General features: G+C 45.9%; 1 protein-coding gene across 11 annotated transcripts in view; it reads right to left on the bottom strand.

Moving 5' to 3' along the window:
• Positions 1-20,484, bottom strand: part of DMD (dystrophin) — a 2,199,436-nt gene that overhangs the window by 790,752 nt on the left and 1,388,200 nt on the right. For all 11 annotated transcript variants that reach the window (XM_074994601.1, XM_074994607.1, XM_074994584.1 and 8 more), the window contains one exon: positions 440-615. In XM_074994601.1, coding sequence (XP_074850702.1) covers positions 440-615 — 176 coding nt within the window. The remainder of the gene's footprint in view (positions 1-439; positions 616-20,484) is intronic.

Raw genomic sequence — 20,484 nt, forward strand, 5'->3', positions numbered from 1 at the left:
CCAGATGAGAAAAATGGGCTTTTGAAATCAGACAGCCATTTCAAAAGTCCCCTGGCTATATGGGCTTTGTGCGTTTCGAAACTGGCACTTTTGAAGTGCGTGCAGCCGCCATTATGCTAATGAGGCACTGCGTATTCATGACAGCACTTCAGTAGCATATTCCAAGGTGCTACATTACCATAGACTTTGCAAAAGGAGTGGCTAGTGTGGCCACGGCCTAGCTGTGGGAAGTTGGAAGGCGTTTATTTATAGAGGTGGTGAAGGAGACTTAGAAGAAAAAAAAATTTGACAAGTAAATAAAGATGATGTGTTTAGCTACACAGAGTTAAACATGAATATTTAAGGAACAGTATAATGGATTCCTTGCAGTGTTATTGTAACAAGGAAATCTGAAATAACCTGAATGATATCAGAATAGCCACGCTCTCCCTTAACCTACCTCTTTCTTCTCTCTGCCAGCTGTCTGCAGACTTCCTGCCACCGAAAATTCAGGCTACCCAGCTTTTCCTTTAGTACGTTAGCATCTGCTGATGACGACTGCTCAATAATCTCCTCACCAGTTATATTTAATGTTCTGATAACACTTTGCTGTCGCCCAATGCCATCCTGCAGCTCCTGTAAAATATATATTTTAAAAGTGTCAAAAATGAAGTATCACATCTTTTTGTTCAAGTAGGAATCAAAAATGCTTTACTCACTACAGGTCTGGTAGAAAGAGCTCTGTAGGAAAGTTCTCTGTATTCTGAATCCCAAATGTGTACATTGAAAAGGCAGAAAGACAGAAAGGCAGCTTTTCTGTTTTTATAACAAGCACCTTTTCAGCTCAGCTTCAGACTCTTTTTTTTTCTTTGAGTGTTCTAGCCCACTAGAGAATGTTATACTCTTCTACAGATCAATTAGTAGGAAATCCTCTTGAGCAAATTCAATTGTTCCCCCACAGAGATGTGCCATGTCTAGTAGTGCACAAAATGTTGCAAAATGTGAAATCAAACAAAGTATTTTGGTTTCCTATTAAGTGTCAATAAAACCATTGAAAAGGAATGTTGACAGAAACAAGCAAAGTGCTTATTCATACATCTGAAGTACTCTTCCAAATCCCCCTATGGAATAATAACCCCTAGTTTTGATGGGCTTCATAATGAAATGCTCTGTACTTAGAAAAAATATATTCCTGATAAAATCTTTACTTATCTCACTTTTGTTTATATACCATGAATTGCAGTATTTCTGAAAATATAACCTAGGGGTCAGCAACTTTTCAGGATGGGGTGCCAAAATTTGACCTTTTGACTTCTTTGTATGGTCCAAGTGTAGGTGATACATTTTAAATTCACAAATCGTCCTACTTAAAACAGCTTCATTAATAAATAAATTAGGCCGAAGAGCTGTACCATTTAGCTGGTGGTTGGTACCATTAGCTAGTCTTTTGTTAATCCACAGGCAGTATGGCTTTGAGCAAGCTCCCAGCTGCATGGGGGAAGAGGGATGGGACTGAGCTCACTCCTCATGTGCCAATGAAAATCAACTTGTGTGCCTCTCTTCGCAGGTGTGCCAGGGGTTGCTGACCCCTGATATAACCAAACAGTGCTGATGGACCATTTGCTATTCTTTACTAAATGCACTCAGGTTAATGCCCCATATATCTTTCATTATGAGAATTCCAGTATCCTACTTGTTATCCTAATTAATCCTTTGCAGTCATAATCTTCAAAAGTAACAAACTTCCAAATGACACAGCTAGTAAACTTAGAAAATAAAACAAAGAGCAATTGAACCAGATTTAAAAGTAACAATTAGGGAGGGATACCTCAGTGGTTTGCGCATTGGCCTGCTAAATCCAGGACTTTGAGTTCAGTCATGAAGGGGGCCAATCAAGGGTCTAGCGCAGATAGATTTAAAAATTGTGTCAGATGGTGATAAGTCCTGCTGTGAGAGCAGAGGAGCGGACTTGATGACTTCTGAAGGTGTTTTCCAGTTGTAAGAGATAGGTATTTCTCCATACTCAGAGCCATCTATACTTAGGGAATAGAATTTTTATATTTTTTTACAATTTTAATCAGTAAAAATATCAATTATATTTATTTTTATTTATCAATTGAACATGATGTTTCCTTCTCTGTGCAGGTCTACACCAATGGAGAAAGTCAATTTAAGTTACACTGAAATCAATGTACATTAGATCTACTTTCTCCGCCATTACCACAACAGAGCTGTGTCTACACGTGCACGCTACTTCGAAGTAGCGGCACTAACTTCGAAATAGCGCCCGTCGTGGCTACACGCGTCGGGCGCTATTTCGAAGTTAACTTCGACGTTAGGCGGCGAGACGTCGAAGTCGCTAACCCCATGAGGGGATAGGAATAGCGCCCTACTTCAACGTTCAACGTCGAAGTAGGGACAGTGTAGACGATCCGCGTCCCGCAACATCGAAATTGCTGGGTCCTCCATGGCGGCCATCAGCTGGGGGGTTGAGAGACGCTCTCTCCAGCCCCTCAGCTCAATGGTGGCTGCGTGGAGCGGCCCCTTAAAGGTCCCGTCCCCCTCCCTTCCTCTGCAGGAAGCTGAGGCAACGTGCAGGCTGCAGCCTGCACACGCGGGCAGCCTGCAGCACCCTCAGCCCCACAGAGCGGTGATGGCTGGCCGGCAGCCCCCCCAGCGCCCCCAGGGGACCCCCCCCAAGGGGAGCCAGGGCAGCCAGGCTGGGAAGCGGCAGCGGGGCCCCTCCTGGATGGAGGCCAAGCTTCGGGACCTGCTGGGGCTCTGGAGCGAGGAGGAGGTGCTCCAGGTAATGGGGAGCAAGAGGCGGAACGCGGATGCGTTCGCTCAGCTGGCCGACGGCCTGGCTGCCCGGGGTCACCCTGCCCGCACTCTTGACCACGTCAGGAGTAAGGTCAAGGAGCTGCGGCAGGGTTACGCCCGGGCCCGGGATGCAGCCAGCCGATCTGGGGCCGCCCCCGTCACTTGCCCCTTTTACAGGGAGCTCAGGGACATCCTGGGCTCCCAGCACACCTCCTCCCCTCCAGCCACCCTTGACACCTCGGCTGACGAGCCCCAGCAGGCCCTGCAGCCGGAGTCCGCCCCGGAGGCAAGCCCCGCACCCCGGGGGCACCCCCCGGAGGCCATCCCCGGGACATCGCGGCAGGAGGAGGAGGAGGAGGAGGAGGGGGGCTCCTCCTCCGCAGAATCCAGCCTGCAGATCCTCCTCCTGCCATCCCGGAGCAGCAGCAGGGCCTTCGACCCCCGGGGATCTCCGGACCGTGGGAGCGGACCCACAGGTAGGTACCCCTCTCTGGTGGACACCCCTGGGCTTGAGGGGCGGGGGTAAGAGAGATGTGTCTAGGGCCCCCCACATGCACACATGGCCATGGCCCCAAGGACACCAGGGCCATGGCCCTCACAGCACTGCAGCCATCAGCCCGTGCCCCCGCCCCACCCCGCATGACAGTGCCATGCCCCATCCCCGGGGCAGGGGGGAGCGGAACCTCGAGGGGCCCCCGGGAGGAGGGGGTGGGACACCCCGCAGCAGCAGCATGTGATGGAGTGGGGGGAGTGCCAAAGGGAGACTCAGGCTACATATGAGCCACAAGAGCCGAAGAGCTCCCAAGGCCAAAGGAGGATCCTGGCGCTACAGCTGGCAGGTGACACCTCTGCCCTGAACAAACAGGAGGGAGGAGCCGAGCTGGCTTGGAATTGGGGGGCGAGGGCGGGGGCCACAGGTAGAGGCTAGGGGAAGGGAGAGCTGGTAGGCAGCCAGCCAGAGGAGGGGGAAAGCTGCATCCCAGAGGGGCACCCCTTGGGGTCTTCTCCACACGACGGGTTGGAAGGACTGTCTCTTCCGACAGCTGGTGCTGTCACTCCTGCCAGAAGCTGGCCATCTGTGGCCTAAGAAACCTCTTCTGCTCTCAGACCCTGCAGGGTGAAGTGAGAGTCGCTCCCACCAGGGGACGGGGTGCAGGGCAGGGGGACCCCTGAACCCCATCCATCACAGCAGCATCTCCCGGGGACAGGGATGGGGAACCTGCAGCACAGGGCTGGGGGGACAAAGGCCACGGCTCGGGGCCCACACTAACGCCTGTCTCCATTGTTCTTCCCCCCATCCTCTCCTGTGTCCTGCACCTGCACCATCAGAAGGACCGGAAGAGAGCACCGGCAAGGCGTCAGTTGTCCCGGAGAGCCCTCCAGGACCATCGCTCCAGGGCACCCCCTCGGCCGAGGACCGACCGGCCCCGCGGCGGGCTAGACGGCGGACCCTGCGCCTCCAACCACCGCCGGCGACGGACCCCCAGCTGCTGGCCATCCTCCGTGGGCAGCCGGAGGTCACGGAGCAGCACCTCCAGCTGCAGGAGTGGGCGCTGGCCTGGCGCCAGGAGGCATGGGAGTCCTATATGCAGACATGTAACCGCCTGGTGGACTACCTGGCCCCCCATGCCGCGCCGGCCGACCCATCGCCCGCCCTGCCCGCTCCTGCAGCCCCACCACCAGCTGCTCTGCCCATCGCCGGCCCGTCCGCCGTCGCCCTGCCACCCACCCGCGAGGGCCAGAGCGCCGAGGGACCCCTGGAGCCACCTGACACTCGCCGGCCCCCATACCTTCCGGTCCAGCCCGCTCCCACCCAGCCACGGACCAGGCTGCGAGCGCGGCGGGGCTCCCAGCCGGCCACGCCCAGTGCCAGGCTATAGGGGCGAGGGGCCCGGGACGTGGCCCCCCCCTTGTATATAGTTGCACCCTGTTTTTTTGGTCCCCCTGTTTGCCCCGTCCCCCCCATGTAAATAGTTCTCCCCTTTCTCCTCCCTGGTTTTCTTTTTATTATTTATGGCACACAGTTGTTTCTTTGAATTGTTTTATTGTTGTACATATTGCTTTTGTTGAACGTTTGTACCTAGTTTTCTGTTTGTGGTTCACATATTTATTTACACCCAAAAAAAAAAGGTTCGGAAAGAAAAAAAAAATTACGTTCAGCCACAAGTGCGTGCTGTCATTTGTCCAGGACAAGTGGGGGGGGGCGGTGGGGTGCTCCATGGTGTGGGTGTTGGGGCAGGAGTGTGGGGGAGGAAGGGGCGGGCAGTAGGGGGCCTGGGCAGAGTTCACCCCGCGGCCTGGTCGTCGAAGTGGGCCCGCAGGGCCTCCCGGACCCGGGTCCCCTCGGAGTCCACCTGATGACTGGGGGCAGCAGGTGGCTGGACGTGTGCCCTGCCGGCCTCCACAGCCCAGCCCTGCAGAAAGGTCTCCCCCTTGCTCTCGACCAAATTGTGCAGGGCGCAGCAGGCACCCACAATCTGGGGGATGTTGTTGGGGCCCGCATCCAGGCGGGTCAGGAGACATCTCCAGCGTCCCTTGAGGTGGCCAAATGAGCGCTCCACCACCTGGCGCACACGGTTCAGGCGCTCGTTGAAGCGCTCCTGGCTAGCGGAGAGATGGCCCGTGTAGGGGTGCATGAGCCACGGCCGGAGGGGGTAGGCCGCATCTGCGATGACGCAGAAGGGCATGGTGGTGTCCCCCAGAGGGATCTCCCGCTGGGGGATGTAGGTCCCCGCCTCCAGCCGGCGGCACAGGCCCGAGTTCCGGAAAACCCGGGCGTCGTGGGTGCTGCCAGGCCAGCCCACGTAAATGTCCTGGAAACATCCCCGGCTGTCCACCAAGGCCTGCAGGACGACAGAATGGTAGCCCTTTCGATTGAGGTATCGTCCGCCACTGTGATGCGGGGCGCGGATGGGGATGTGAGTCCCATCCAGAGCCCCGAAGCAGTTGGGGAAGCCCAGGGTGGCAAAGGCGGCAATGGTGGCATCTGGGTCCCCCAGCCTCACGAGCCTGTGCAGGAGCATGGCGTTGATGGCACGCACAACCTGCAGAGAAAGCACATGGGACAGCCCCAATGAGGGGTGAGCAGGGTGTGCGTGGGCCTGCCCTGCCCTGCCCTGCCCTGCTCTGGCCGCCCTGCCCTGGCCCCCCTGCCCTGCCCTGCCCTGCCCTGCTCTGGCCCCCCTGCCCTGGCCCCCCTGCCCTGCTCTGGCCCCCCGCCCTGCTCTGGCCCCCCTGCCCTGGCCCCCCTGCCCTGCTCTGGCCCCCCTGCTCTGGCCCCCCTGCTCTGGCCCCTCTGCCCTGCTCTGGCCCCCCTGCCCTGCCCTGGCCTCCCCCCGTGGGTTCGCTTACCTCCATGAAGACAGCCCCGACGGTGGCCTTTCCGACACCAAACTGCTGGTCCACGGATCGGTAGCTGTCCGGAGTGGCCAGCTTCCAGACAGCGATGCCGACCCGTTTCTGCACCATGAGGGCACGCCGCATGGCAGTGTCCTGGTGCCTGAGTGCGGGGGTGAGCCACTGGCACAGCTCCAGGAATGGCTGCCGGGTCATCCTGAAGTTCCTGAGCCAGTGGTCGTCGTCCCACTCCCCAAGCACCAGCCGCTCCCACCAGTCGGTGCTGGTGGGGTAGCTCCACAGCCGCCGGCGTGTGAGGCGGGGGGGTGGAGCGGGGTGCTGCAGGGGTAGGGGTTGAGCCCTGCTGCCCTGGGGGCATCTCCTCCTCTGGGGCAAGGAGGTGCTCAGCTGCCTCCCACATGGTATGGGTCAGGGCAAGCCCTGCTCCTGCCGGGAGGGCTGGGTGGACCTCTAGCTGCTGCTGCTGCTGCTGCTGCTGGGGGTCCATGACTGCGGCGCCCGGGGTCTGTGTGCCTATGGCTCCTCAGACCGCGTGCTGTGCAGGCTGAGTGTGTCTGGGAGGGGCCCTTTAAGGGAGCGGCTAGCTGTTGCCCCGGAAGCGCTAGTCCGCCCTGTGACCCTGTCTGCAGCTGTGCCTGGCATCCCTATTTCGATGTGTGCTGCTTTGGCGTGTAGACGTTCCCTCGCTGCGCCTATTTCGATGTTGGGCTGCGCAACGTCGAAGTTGAACATCGACGTTGCCGGCCCTGGAGGACGTGTAGACGCTATTCATCAAAATAGCCTATTTCGATGTCGCAACATCGAAATAGGCTACTTCGATGTAGGCTTCACGTGTAGACGTAGCCCAGGAGACTGATGGGAGAAACTCTTCCATTGACTTCCCTTACTTCTCATGACTGCGAGAAGAAGTGGGGTCAACAGTGATGCACCAAACATTCAATTTAGTGTGTCTCTACTATAAGCATTAAATCAAATCCCAGAAGATCGACCTCCAGAGCATTGATCTTCCTGGAAGTATAGATATGACCTCAATATTTTTAAGCATGTAATAACATAATGGAGATGTTAAACATTTTACTGCTAAAATAAACACAAACTGAAAGAAGGAACTTGTTTTGCAGATGCTGGGTGCCCTGAAAAAAACAAAAGTAAACTAAAGGTAGAGTCCAGGTACAAAACAATGTACAGGAGAACTCTGATTCTGTGATATTGTTCATATGAACCATTGTTCTGGGCAGGAGGGAGGAAAAAAAGAAATGAAAAAAAAATCCATCCCACATAATGACAATCATATTGATGAAAAACAAGTTAACATCACTTTGCTTTCCAGTGCCTTCAACCCATTGGTGAAGAACAAATCAACATCACTTCATATTCCAATGCCTTTGGTACACTGGAAATTGCTTTGCTGTGGTTTAAAGGACAAGAAGGAAGTGATGCGATGTACCATACTTCAAACTGAAGCACAATACCTAAAACAATATAGAGGTGTTCAATATAATGCATTTTTGTTGTACACACTTCTTATCCCCCATTAGTTAAGGGATTTTACTGTATTTCTATTTAAAATTCTGAAGACATATTCACTTGTGTCAAAAACCTAACACAGAAAATCCTCTTTTGGACCAATGCTACATGTACTCTTTTTTCCCCCACTCCTGAATTACTCCCTGGTCCTTGTTACAGCATTCTTATTTCCAATAATTAAGAATGTCTCACTTAAGGTAGTGAGGGAGGAGGTTGTCTCCTCACTATACCAGATACGAGGAGCTCTACTGCCATACCACCATATTCTTTAGGAGATGCCTTCCCCTAATTCTGCTACCAATTCCAGTTTATCAAGGAACCAGACCTCTTGTTGATTCAGTATCCAAATTCAGGCCCTATCAAGTTGGAATAAAGTGAATTTTACAACCTAGACCACTCCTCGGATCCCTGGGCTGCTGAAAGAACAGTGAACAATCCCCATCCTGCACCAATCAATCAGACAATGTGAGAAAGATTCCTCCCCAGTCCTTAAGGGGAAACTAGCATAATGCCTACAGAAAGGGTCATTAAACTCAACCCGATTCTAATCCCTAAGAAGAAAGGGGAGACAGAATGCTGCCCTAGGCTCAGGGAAGGGCTCAGAAGCCCTCACCACTTCAGTGTACGGTAGCCAAGCAGCACAAGGCATATTCTTCTCCTTTCTGTCCAAACTGACCAGCTACAAAACCCTCCTCCTCAAATTCACAAGAAATACCAGCAATCACGAGGATGGTATGTGTTTGGATGGGTGCAATCTTGAGAGGGGCTAAGAGATTTTTTTTCCTCTGGAGCCAGACCAAGCCTGTATGAGTAGCAGTGGTGGTGGGTGTCTCCCAGAGGTGGAGTCACTATAACAGGAAAGAGTCATAGCTGTGTGACAGCCTGAGGTCTGGTCTACCTTGGAAAATTAGTGAATTTAACTATGATAGTCAAGGCTGTGAAAAATGCATACTCTGAGAAAGCACTGTTAAGTAGACACAAGTCCCTCTATATACAACACTAGATTGATGCAAGAATTTGTCTGTTGACTTAGATACTACCTCTCACGAAGGTGGATTAACAACAGCAGTGGGCATATGTAGTGCCAATGCTGAATGCTACAGAGGCACACCTTTGCTTTCATGACCACTGTCCATGTAATAATAGTTCTGAGGGAAAACAGAGGACTTAACTCTTCAGGTAATTTGGATACTGTGACAGTTCTTGGGATACCCATGTCTGCAAGTAACCTTCTTACCGCATCTCCAGTGAGGAGGAATCTTTCTGGTGGTGGGTGGGTGTCAGCTCCCTGACACCAGCAGCCTGTCAGGCTCTCCAGCATTTGATATAATAATCTTAAATAGATGAAGTCTTTCTTAAAATAAAGCCTCTGAAATCTTACTTATTTTACTGATTGGTGGGTCTTTTGTCAAAGAAGTAAGTAAGAACACATGTATCATGCATTTTTCTATTGGAAGGACCTTCTCAAACATAAATTATAAGGCAGTTACTAAAAGACAAAAATGGAATGGCAGAAAAGGCAGGGGGGAACCTTATCAGAATAGGAAACAAAAATAAATGCACATATTTAAAGACTCTGAAGATGAATGCAATAATTTCATATCAGCATTCGTTTCTGAGAACTTGGCCTGAGGATGGCCATTATCATCAAAAACTGTATATCAAAGGGTAGAGCTTGATGAGGTGTTAAACAGGAGTCTCTTTGAAGCCTTAAGTTGCATGGTAAACAGTGGTGCAACACTGTTTTTGCTAGCATGTCCTTAATTTTATTTACAGAAAAAGGAAGCCATGGTGATTCTTGCAAATGTTGTGTCTTCTGTCCCATTCACTTCTATTTTCAAAATATCCTGCCGATTTGAAAATACCTTAGCTGCACTTTCTTCTTTGCTGATGCTAGTTCATTAGTCTGTTTTGCTGAATTGATATTTCAGACAGCAGCACTTCCTGTCAAAAAAGTGCCGCCTATGGGAGAGTTTTTGGAAGAGTCCATAAAGCAGAACCATCAGTGGACTAGTAGCAAGGGTAGCAGGAATATTTAAAAAGAAACAATGGCTTTAACATACCTAAAAATGGAAAAAAGGGGGAGAAAGAACGGGAAAGGAATATGGAAAAGCATCATTAAGAAAGCAGGGGGAGAAGGAAGATAAAAAGCAGGGAGAATCATACAGAAGTAAAACTCACTAAAAATGGCATGAAGATAGAAGAGAAAAAAGTCGAAACCTAAAGGGCAAAAAGAGTTGAAAGAGACTGGAAAATAACAGAAGGGACTGTAACTACTGTTCCATCCCTCTTACTCTCTCTCCTATGCATCATTTTTTTTTGTACAGCAGTTTTCACCCTGCAATGCAAGAAGGAAATTGGTGGTGCCTTGCCCAATAAAAATGTTGACAGGACTAACACCCAAACTATCATGTTCACTGCACTATCTACTCCCACATTTCATTCTACACTCTGGACAATCACTCTGTACCTTTCTGCTACAAACACTCACCTCCCAAACCATCTCATTTATAATTTAAGTTTCAAAACTTTTGTTCTAAAAATATTTAGGACCTAGATGCTAAAAAGGGTTAGGCCACCAAGGGAACATTAATACATCCCAAGATAAAATGATTAGAAGCTATTACTTTCTTACTTACATGCTTGCACTTGAATTCTTCATCAGAACTTTATGTTTTCTGCTGTACTTTCAAATCTTAAATTCAGGCACTATGACACCGGGCACAGTTAAGAATTTGAATGGCGGAGACAGCAGGTATACCAGCATCTATCCCGTTGCTTAATATTCAAATTTTGTTACTCATTCTGTGGTGGTTTAGAGCAGCATTTCCCTGCAAGCTGAGCACTTGGACAGCTGCCGAGTAAAGATTCAGGTGCCACCCAGCTGATTAGCAGCATGCCCACAGTAGTCATCAAGTATTCCTATTGGTGGTGCACATCTAAACATGCATTGGTGCAGAAAACAAAGTTTATTCTACCCATGGATGGAAAAAAATTAGAGGCAACACTGGTTCAGAAATTGCAGTCTTAGACAAAGTCAAAGTCCAAATTTCTAGTCCAAGTAATTTTCAGCTGTTACCAGAAAATATATGTGGAGTTGAGATATTTCCTTATCCTTCCAGTGCTGGGAATTTCCTGTCAGCCAGATGAATGCTTATGAAAATGTTCAGTATAAGTCAGATTCTTTTCAACCACACCTGCCAAGAGTTGGGAGAGAGTGAGGGGCAGGGTAGGTCTGAGTGTAGCCAGCCTCACCAGTGTCACTGAGCATGCTCAGTCCATATGAACGTGCTTACTACAAGCCAAGCCGCAAATCAGAGTAGTGGGGAGTCCCGCCATGTGCACCTTTGCTTACTCTCTCTAAAGCAGCACTTTACTGCACAAACTGTTGCATTAACTTTGCTGTTACTACTTGCAGAATAAGGTCATATTCAATATGAAAAAGGTAATCAGAATCTGGCCAACACATACATACAAAGTATTTTAAAATCCATGTTTCAACAGCACCACGTTTCATTCTTGCCACCAGACCTGTTTATTTCTAACAATGATAGTAAAGTAGACCTGGCAACTGGATTGAGCAGGAGAACCACACAGAAAATACTGTTATGTGTTGCTGGTCAAAATATACTGTAAATTCTTTAATATCTGGCATTCTATCATCTAGAACTCTCAAATAACTGGCATTTTAACCATAAGTAAATTTTAGTTACGTTTTCCGTAAGTTCAGTATAATAAAAATAAATATAAATAAATACAGTAAATACAGTTTACAGTGTGCAATGCTACTGTGGTTGGTAAATAAGTACTCTGAATATGTTTTTGTTTCTTAATATCTAGTTTTGTTTTTCTTTCAGTGTTACACATTGCTAGGTATACCCCTCTATTATCCAGAATATTTGAATGTCTAGCAAACTCCTGGTCCTGGGGCTGCCAGATATGACAGAGTTTACTTTATGTAGGCAAGCTATCTGCCTCTGGAGGCTACCCTATAGGCTATAGCACATTAAAATGTAGACTGGATTAATCAGATAAATTTATCTAGTTATACAGATATCTGAAAACAGTGCACAGAAGTAGTTTAATTTAATGGTGCACTTACCTAACATCACAGTAGAAATAAAGTTCTGTGCAAGTAAATATTCATCTCCATCAGTACTAAATACACTCATTATGCACAGGCTGCTATTAAAGATAATACCAAATAAATCCACAATGACGAAATATTTAAAAGTATTAAAAGCTCAGGTCACTATTGTAGGATGAAACCCTGATTTATTGGCTATGTCTTCATTACACTGAGCTCCCATTACCATGAAGATATCAAAATAAAAAGAGAGAAATAATTTTATCTTTAAAATGCGTGGCTCCTTAAACAAGGGGTAATTGTTTTTAAACTTCTCCACCTGCATGTATTTATGACAGCAAACACTAGGGAACTTCAAGAGCTAAAAACAAATGTTTATGCTAAACAGCCAATATGCTGTAACTAGTAGTTCTAAAACTAGTACTTCTATATCCCCTATGGGGAAACTATAATATATATTCACGTCTGGGTTACACAATAACCAATGATTGTCTTACAGATTTAGATGCCAGTGTGTGTGTGTGTGCGTGCAATGTTTTAGTCCACAAATAGACTTCATATTTTAGAGGCTGTCCACTTGTAATGGGTAAATATTTTCAAGGGTTAAAAGTAAGGTCCCTCTGAACAGGGAGCTAGTTAGAGATCTGTGGTAAGAATGCTCATTTAGCTATAAACTCATATAGCTAGTCTGCATTTTTTCCCATTACACAATCACACCTGCTTCATTAAAATCTTGAAATAAATCACACAGTTATCTTTATTTTATCCCATGTTTGAGATATCCCTTCTCCTTCATCCTATTTCATAAAAAGTCAGCTATATCCTGTTCGTTTGCCTTCAAGTTCCCATCTCTGTCCATTTTTCTCTCTGCCCTCAAACAGCCCCCTATGTATAGGCAGGAATCATATAGTAATTTATTGTCCTCAAGTTCAGACAATCACTCCAGTTTCTTCCTGTTATTATACACCCTAGTTTCATATTTTGGTAATAAAGTGAGTTAGTTCTGTAAAACTGAACATTCTTGCCTAGTGGACCCTGGCCAAGCTATTCCAATCATGTAGGCTGAAAGATCTTCCTGGCCAGATGTGAGAACATTCGGAGCTTTAACACAAGTGAGACTTTGAATTTGAAAGATTTTAAGACACCTACCTTCACAACAAAAATGGCAAGATCTGAGAATGATAACAATGCTTTTAGGTACCAGAGTTTCTGTTCTCTCTCTTGCTTTCGCTGACAAACAGTCTTATTACCACTTTCCACTCCTTTCCACACAGGCTTTAAGTTAGTGAAACTGTACAAGCTCAGGCAATTATTTTCTGAAAAATAATTGCTGTTGTGATTACCAACATGCAAACATCCATGACATAGCCTGCCTAAATGCAAAGAATGTTTTGGTACCAAAGGACTGGTCTTTTCAGTGCAACTTGATCTTAATAATACCTGGTTTAAAATGGCTGTCCAGTTTTTAAACATATAAATTGCACAGTGAGAACAAGTTTTAATCCTATGACCTTTGAATTATGGCTCAGCAGATTCTTATAAGGGAGAAGCTACACAAACAACAGGTATGTTTTTGAAGACTATGCAGATCACATACATATGGTTGGATGACTTACTGTTATTTTATTTTTCAGGTAAGAATCTGTAGCATTTGTAGCTGTTTATATGCTTGCTCCATGGGAACATAAGAAATCTGACAGCTTTAAAAAAAAACCAAAAAAAAGGCCACAATACATGTGTCATGGTTGTTCATTTGGAATCACATAAACCTCAGTCTGTACAGAGAAATACGCCTTCTTGAAAGCCCTTTACGAGTGGTTTTAGCAGGAACTCTAAATGAATTTTGCAGCACATTTTCCTAAAACGGATGGTAAGTTAGTGAGAGTAATAACCACTTTTTGTTCGCAAACTGAATATTATTGTAGAACAAAATGCTAATTAAGAAGGCCTTTAAATAATGTCAGAGTTCTTTTAATAACATAATTTAATAGCCTTTAAATGAGACGTTTCCCTTACAAATTAGTACTCTGCAGTTATTAAATGTTTTCCACAGCTAGTTCTATAGATAGTAAATTAGCCAAATGAATCTACATTATGCAACAGTCCTGTTATTACAAAAAGTGGAAGGAAAAGCATGTTCAGAAGTGGAAATTATAGTCCCTGCCTGGGACGGAAGAGTTGTCATGTGCAGAAGATGCACAACTGAGAGAGTGTGTACTTCTGTTATGGTGAGAAAAACCTCCTCCAATCTTCTGAATAAGCCAAATAGCTCACAACTTGTTTAGAGATGTTTCTCATCAACTGCCAGGATAGTGAAAGAATATTTCCATTCCCAATTGCAATGAGGTGAGCAAACTTTGATCCTTCTGCCTAGATTTATAACCAAAGAGAAAACTGGCTCTTCCTTGAAGTTGGGTGCAACATTAGTTCAGATCGCCAGACAGGAGTCCTTAAAAAAAACCTGTTTATGTACAGAGCAGACAGAAATTGTTCCCTAAGGTTCTGAACCATATTACTGTAATTTAAATCTATTACACATGTGCTGCAGAAAACACATCCTTATGCCCTAGGCAGCACCACAACTGATCTGCCAGCAAGTCCTTTCATGCAATTGCAAAAGAATGTTATGGAGATGGAACAAAGCTGTGCCCATAACTGATTACTCAGTTTGGCTTTAAGCTAGAAAATAAATCAATAAAAATAAATACTATAATTTTGGGTCAAATTAAACATGTTGTTTGTTCCAGACCTAAATACTTCATCACATTAAGTTTAAAAAAATAACAAATAAATTTAAATAAAAGTTTTTTTAACTGAAAATTTCAAAATATCACTATTTAATTGTTCATATTTTTCTCCAATTGAATGCATTTGATTATTTCAACACAAAGTCATAATAAGTTGCAGTAAACACAAATCCATATTTTGGGTGAAAAAATTTTTGTCTGAAAATTTTTACCCATCTCTAGTAAGAAATGAAGTAACAACACTGACCCTGCTCCATAACTGTTAGCTATTCCAGGAGAAAAATCTCTAGAGACATGTCTCGACTACGAAAATAACTTAGAAGTTGACCATCTACACGCACCTTACTTCAAAGCTAAACTTTGAAGTAGGGCACTACTCCATTCCCAGGAATTGAGTGAGGACTTTGAAAGTTGGGCTCCCTTACTGCAAAGTTAACTTTGAAGTCAGGGAAGTGTGTGTGTAGACTCTCTGCTGGCTATTTTGAAGTAGTACCTCACTTCAAAGTTAACTTCTGAGTTAGTTCCTAGTGTAAACAGACCCTGTGTGTCTCAAAAGCTTCTATCTCTCACAAAAAACTTTTGTACAATAAAAGAAATTAACTCAACCAACTTGACTCCCCACACTCACACATAATAAAGGAACACAGCTAGATAAATACAGACACACAACAGAATGTCACAGCTAAATAAATAAATACAGACAAAACAAAGACAGACAAATCACTTTGGAAGGAAAATCAGCTTCATACATACAGAATGGGAACCAGCTGTCTAGGAAGGGATTCTCAGACAAAGAGCAGAAAGGAGAAATCACAATGGTTCACCTTGAACTGTGGTTTCTGAGAGAGAACAATGCCAGCTGTATTATAGGAGCACAAAATTTTTAATCCATTTACTAGCATAAAAATACATTATGGCAATATCTACACTGCAGGAATCTGTTGTCAGAAATCACTGTCACAAGAGATCTTGCGACAAAATTTCTGTTGACAGAGTGCGGCCACACACAAAAGCAGATCAAAAGAACAATCCACTCTGTCAGCAGACAGTGCCAGGACTGCCCAGCCCTCTGTGGACAGATCATCTGGCTGGTAACACAGGAGACCAGGGTTGCCTGGTGATCCAGAAGTCCTGTCTGTTGCCAGAGGGTCCCCCAGAATGTTTACAAAGTTTTTTTGTCAACAGATTCTGTTGAGAAAGGATTTCTGCCTTATGAGGGAGAGGCAGAAGGCTGTCAATGAAAGTACTGAGTTTTGTGTGTGGACGGTCCATGAGTTTTGTCGGCAAAATTCCAGTTTTGTCAACAAAATGCTCTAGTGTAGACATAGGCTATTTGGGTAGAGGACAGAAGTTTCCCCTGGCTACAGACACTGCTCAATAAATGCCTTGAAACAGGATAGTCATTGTAGGATGAGCCTAACTAACATGAATGTATTCTTAGTCACATAAATATATGATCTAATTGAAATGTAATACGCCTTTTAAGCCCAGGATAGTGTCTCCAGGAACAAATAAAAACAGGTTATTTACTGTAATACTGCCCCCACACACCAAGGTCTACACAGGTCTACACAGCCTGTGTTTTGAGCACACTGCTGTACGCCAGTGAAACTTGGACTTTGCACTTAAAACAAGAGCAGCGGCTCAACACATTCCACATGCGCTGCCTTAGGCACATACTCGGTATCTCATGGCAGGACAAGGTCCCCAATAGCACAGTGCTTGAGAGGGCAGGCACCGCCTCCACGTTCACCCTTCTCAAACAGAGGCATATGTGCTGGCTGGACCATGTTTCACACATGACGGATGGCCGAATACCGAAGGACCTCCTCTTCGGCAAACTGGCGTCTGGAAAGAGGCCGAAAGGGTGACCTAAATTGCGCTACAAGGACATGTGCAAGTGTGATCTCAGCACTCTTTCTATCAGTGTGAACACCTGGCATTCACTCGCCTCAAGACAGGCATGCCTGGAAACAGGGTGTGAAAGAAGCTCTTGCTATGTATGAAACTACCTTGGTGAAGGAAGCCGAAGACAGGAGAGCCCTCAAGAAGATCTGTGCCCGTGATACCAGAGCGACATCTGCCTACTGCTGCTCACAGTGCGGAGAGGACTGCCACTCCCGGATTGGATTGCACAGCCACAGAAGACGCTGCTCGAATCAGTCCAACTGGGGCGCAAACCCATGATCCCTTGGGATTGAAGGATGCCTACTATTACTGCCCCGCAGCAGGGAGTTGTATACATTATATAAGAAGTATCTCAATTATAAAAGTTGTTTGCTAAATTTAATTCAAATTGTGTATTTACCACATCAATTGTTCCTCTCCAACATTATCCTGTTAATGCTGTGATAATCCCACTAAACATCAGTTTAACATACTAGACTCCATGAAGTAACATGCTGAATTATTTCTGTCCCTGAAACTATGCTTACATCTTGTATGGATAAAGAAGGTAACATATCCAATTAGTTGAACAATTTGCCATCCATTTCACACATATTGTTACACTTTCATATACCTGATATCACCTTTTTACTCATGGCTTTTAATATGCCCCTGGGTAACAAGCTGACCAAGAGTGTAAAAACATACAGGAATAAACTATGGTTTCAGAATAGATTTCTTCTATTAATTCAGGCAGCAGAAGGAAAAAAAAAATCAAACAGCTGGGCTACATCCAAAAGGGACCTGGGCACTGGTAACATTGTAACATTTAAGAAGTCTGTCTCTGAGTGTAAGCCAGAGGCCCGTGTTAGGCACCTAATCTCCCTTTACAACAGGGCTATGGAACTTCTGGCCTGTATCGAGTCTCCAGGTCCTGAGTCTCAGTGCCCTACCAACACGGAAGAGGGATGGTAGGGTGTCAGGCTGATCAGCTCTCCATGCAGCCCCTAAGTGCAGGGATTCATAATCTTGGAAGCCGCAAGTCCACACACCTCTGTCCTGTACACCTCCTATTGGCCAGGAACCACAGGCGATGGGACCTAAGGAGGCAGTGCCTGCAGGTGTGGTTGGGAGCAGTGTAGAGGCAGGGCAGGGGGAAGTCTGCCTTAGCCCTGCTACCAGAAGTCATCTGAGATAACTGGTGCCCAGCACCTCTCCCTCCCCTGCCCCCTCCTGCCCGCCCTTCCATTCTCCAACGCTCACTCACAGAACCCAGACCCCAGCTGAATCCCCTGTCCCAGCCATTAGCCCCTTCCAACACCCTAACTCCTTGCCCCTGCCCTGAGCCAGCTCTTACAGCCAAACTCTCTCCCAAAGCTTGAATCCCTGCTTCATGATGGAACTCCTTCCTGCTTCCCCATTCCCTACCAGAACTCAACCCTGCCCCCCAACCTGCACTCCACAAGCTGCACTCCAAAACCCTCTGCCCCAGGCTGGAGCTCCCTCCAGCACCATGAACCCCTCATTTCTGGCTTCACCCCAGAGCATGTATGTGTCCTGCAACAGACTTTTAATGTGGGTTTATGTCCCCAGATAGAAAATAGGTTCCCCCGATCCTGGTATACAATGTCTGGGGAGACTTAGGCATCTAAGAATGGGATCCTCAAAAGCCAGCACCATGAATGGGGAGCTTCATGTGCTACCCAACAGAAATGCTGAGGAGGGAGGCACATACTAAACCCCAACCCTCAAAGGGACTTAGGCACCTAACTCCACTCAGGATTCACAGCCATGAACTTACCCCTGGAGTTAGGTGCCTAAGTCCTTTTTCACACAAATAACTGAAGAGATTCCACAACTGGAATTCCACCTTAAGAGCTTTAGTACAATTGCTATGGTACTTATTTGGAGATGGGAGACTTGGGTTCTATTCACACCTCTGGATGTTGTGGAGCAACGATTTCAGCCTACATCTCCCATCTCTATGGAGAAGGGGTGGATGGGATAATAAGCAGCCCATGGTCTGTGTGCAGATGAAGAGGGAAGCAACATGGGCTGAGCCACCACTGTCTGCAGCTCCCATTGGATGGCAATGATGAACAGTAGCCAAAGGCAACTTGGAGTGGCCATACCTATGGATGTGTAGGTAAATAAAGCATCTGGTGGCCCATCGGGGCTAACCCTGGTGAACTGCATCTGGCTCATGGGCTGCTTATTCTCCACTGCTCTCTGGAGAGTGCCTTAGTTACTTGGAAGGGAATAGTCTGGGGTGGGTTTTTCTTGTCAAAATAATTGTACTTGTTATACATTAAATATGGAAATGGAAAATATGAGTTTTCCACATCTCAAGAAAGTGGGCTAACAAATGGCCTCTAGAGTCACTCTGATTCTTCTTCAGGTACCTGGATGGAGTTGGCCTTTCACATTACTGGGGCAGATTTTTTTTGGTGTATGTGAGAATGTATAGGTTTAGGAACAAATGATCAGGGATTTCAAGGTCGAAATGTTGTGCTTAGGAACCTGAGATCATAGATCATAGAATCATACAATCCTAGGGCTGGAAGAGACCTTAGGGGGCCATCAAGTTCTGCCCCCTGGCCGAAGCAGGATAAACGCTAAATCCCTGTGCGGATCTAGCACTAATGGACATCAAAATGATGGTTCCACTACTATTTCCATAACAAAGTAATTTAAATAGGGGCTATGGCTGGTCAGAGTTCAGGATATGAGAATCTTGCAGTGTTTCAAATATCCTGTCATAGGTAATTCATACACAGATGTGTCAAAATAGTTCCTTGGATTTCATCTTCTGGTGTCAATGAATGATAACAATATTTGAATGTTGAAATTAATGAGAAGCCTTCCTATACTATCTATCAATCTTTTGTCTTTTTATAGTATAGTACCAGCCAAACATGCTCAAAAGTAATTTATTGTTATTAAATAGCCCTGTAACAACATGATGAAATCATGCAAACAAGTTTCTAATTTCTGTCAAAGGCACTTGCTGGTGGACATTCTTTTGGAAGAAAAAACCCTTATTGTTTTTTTTTAATTTATGGCATAGCTCCTGATCATAAAACCACATAAGTGTATCATGCACAGTTTTTAAATCTGCAGCCTTGAATCAGATATCACTCTGCATAAGACTCCTTTTCTCCTTGTACTGGATGAAAGCACAAGATTGATGCAAAAGCCTTCACACTGATGCAGCAGTAGAGTGCAGAAACTACCAGGAAAAAAGTGGAAAATTATCACAGTGAAGGTTTTGTTGTCTTAGGACAGGGGTCTGCAATCTGCAGCTCCAGAGGTGCAGGTGACTCTTTAAGGACTTCTTTCTGGCTCCCAAAGTTATAATTACAATGTAAAACAATACTCTCCTGATTATTTTTGATAAATAGTGAACATCTAAAAGTCCCAAAATGAACAACTCATATCTAAATAGTAAATAATATGTGATCTTGAAACATTGGATAACACTCCCTAGTGGCTTCTAGAGAAAGAGAAGGTTTAATAGCGAAAGGCAGGAAGACAGTGGTACAGTCACACACCTAAAAAGTGTGAGGAAATAGAATATGTAAAAAGTTTGTGAACACTCTGCAGAAAACATGCATCACATTACAAATAATTGTGTGTGCACTCTTCTTAAAATCGGGGTTACAAAAAGTATGGTTTGATGTTATTTATTAGGGACCATCTGATATTCACACACACTGAGGATCTAGAATTACTGAGTTTTTTACAGGATTGGAAAAAAATGGCTTTTCTTGCTATATTGGTTGCCAACCCCTGCTTTAGGGTGATTTTAACTAACAAGAGCTCACATCTCTGTCAAACAGCCTATTAAAATAAGTGAGAAATTAAATAATTTTCCAAGCAGTTAGCAGTTAAATCCCATTAATCTAGCTGGAGATTCATTGTTGGCAGCTTTTGAGTATTAGACTTTAAACCAATCAGCTATATTGTAGTCCTTTCTGCTGCTTGCAGAAAGGAAGCTTCTTCATTTGCTGCTATAAATGAGAAAAATGTCTAATACAAAGAAACATGGAAACAAGACAGTAACAGGAAAGAGAGAAGAGA

Source organism: Carettochelys insculpta, chromosome 1 (assembly GCF_033958435.1).
Source record: "Carettochelys insculpta isolate YL-2023 chromosome 1, ASM3395843v1, whole genome shotgun sequence".
Classification (NCBI taxonomy): Eukaryota; Metazoa; Chordata; order Testudines; family Carettochelyidae; genus Carettochelys; species Carettochelys insculpta.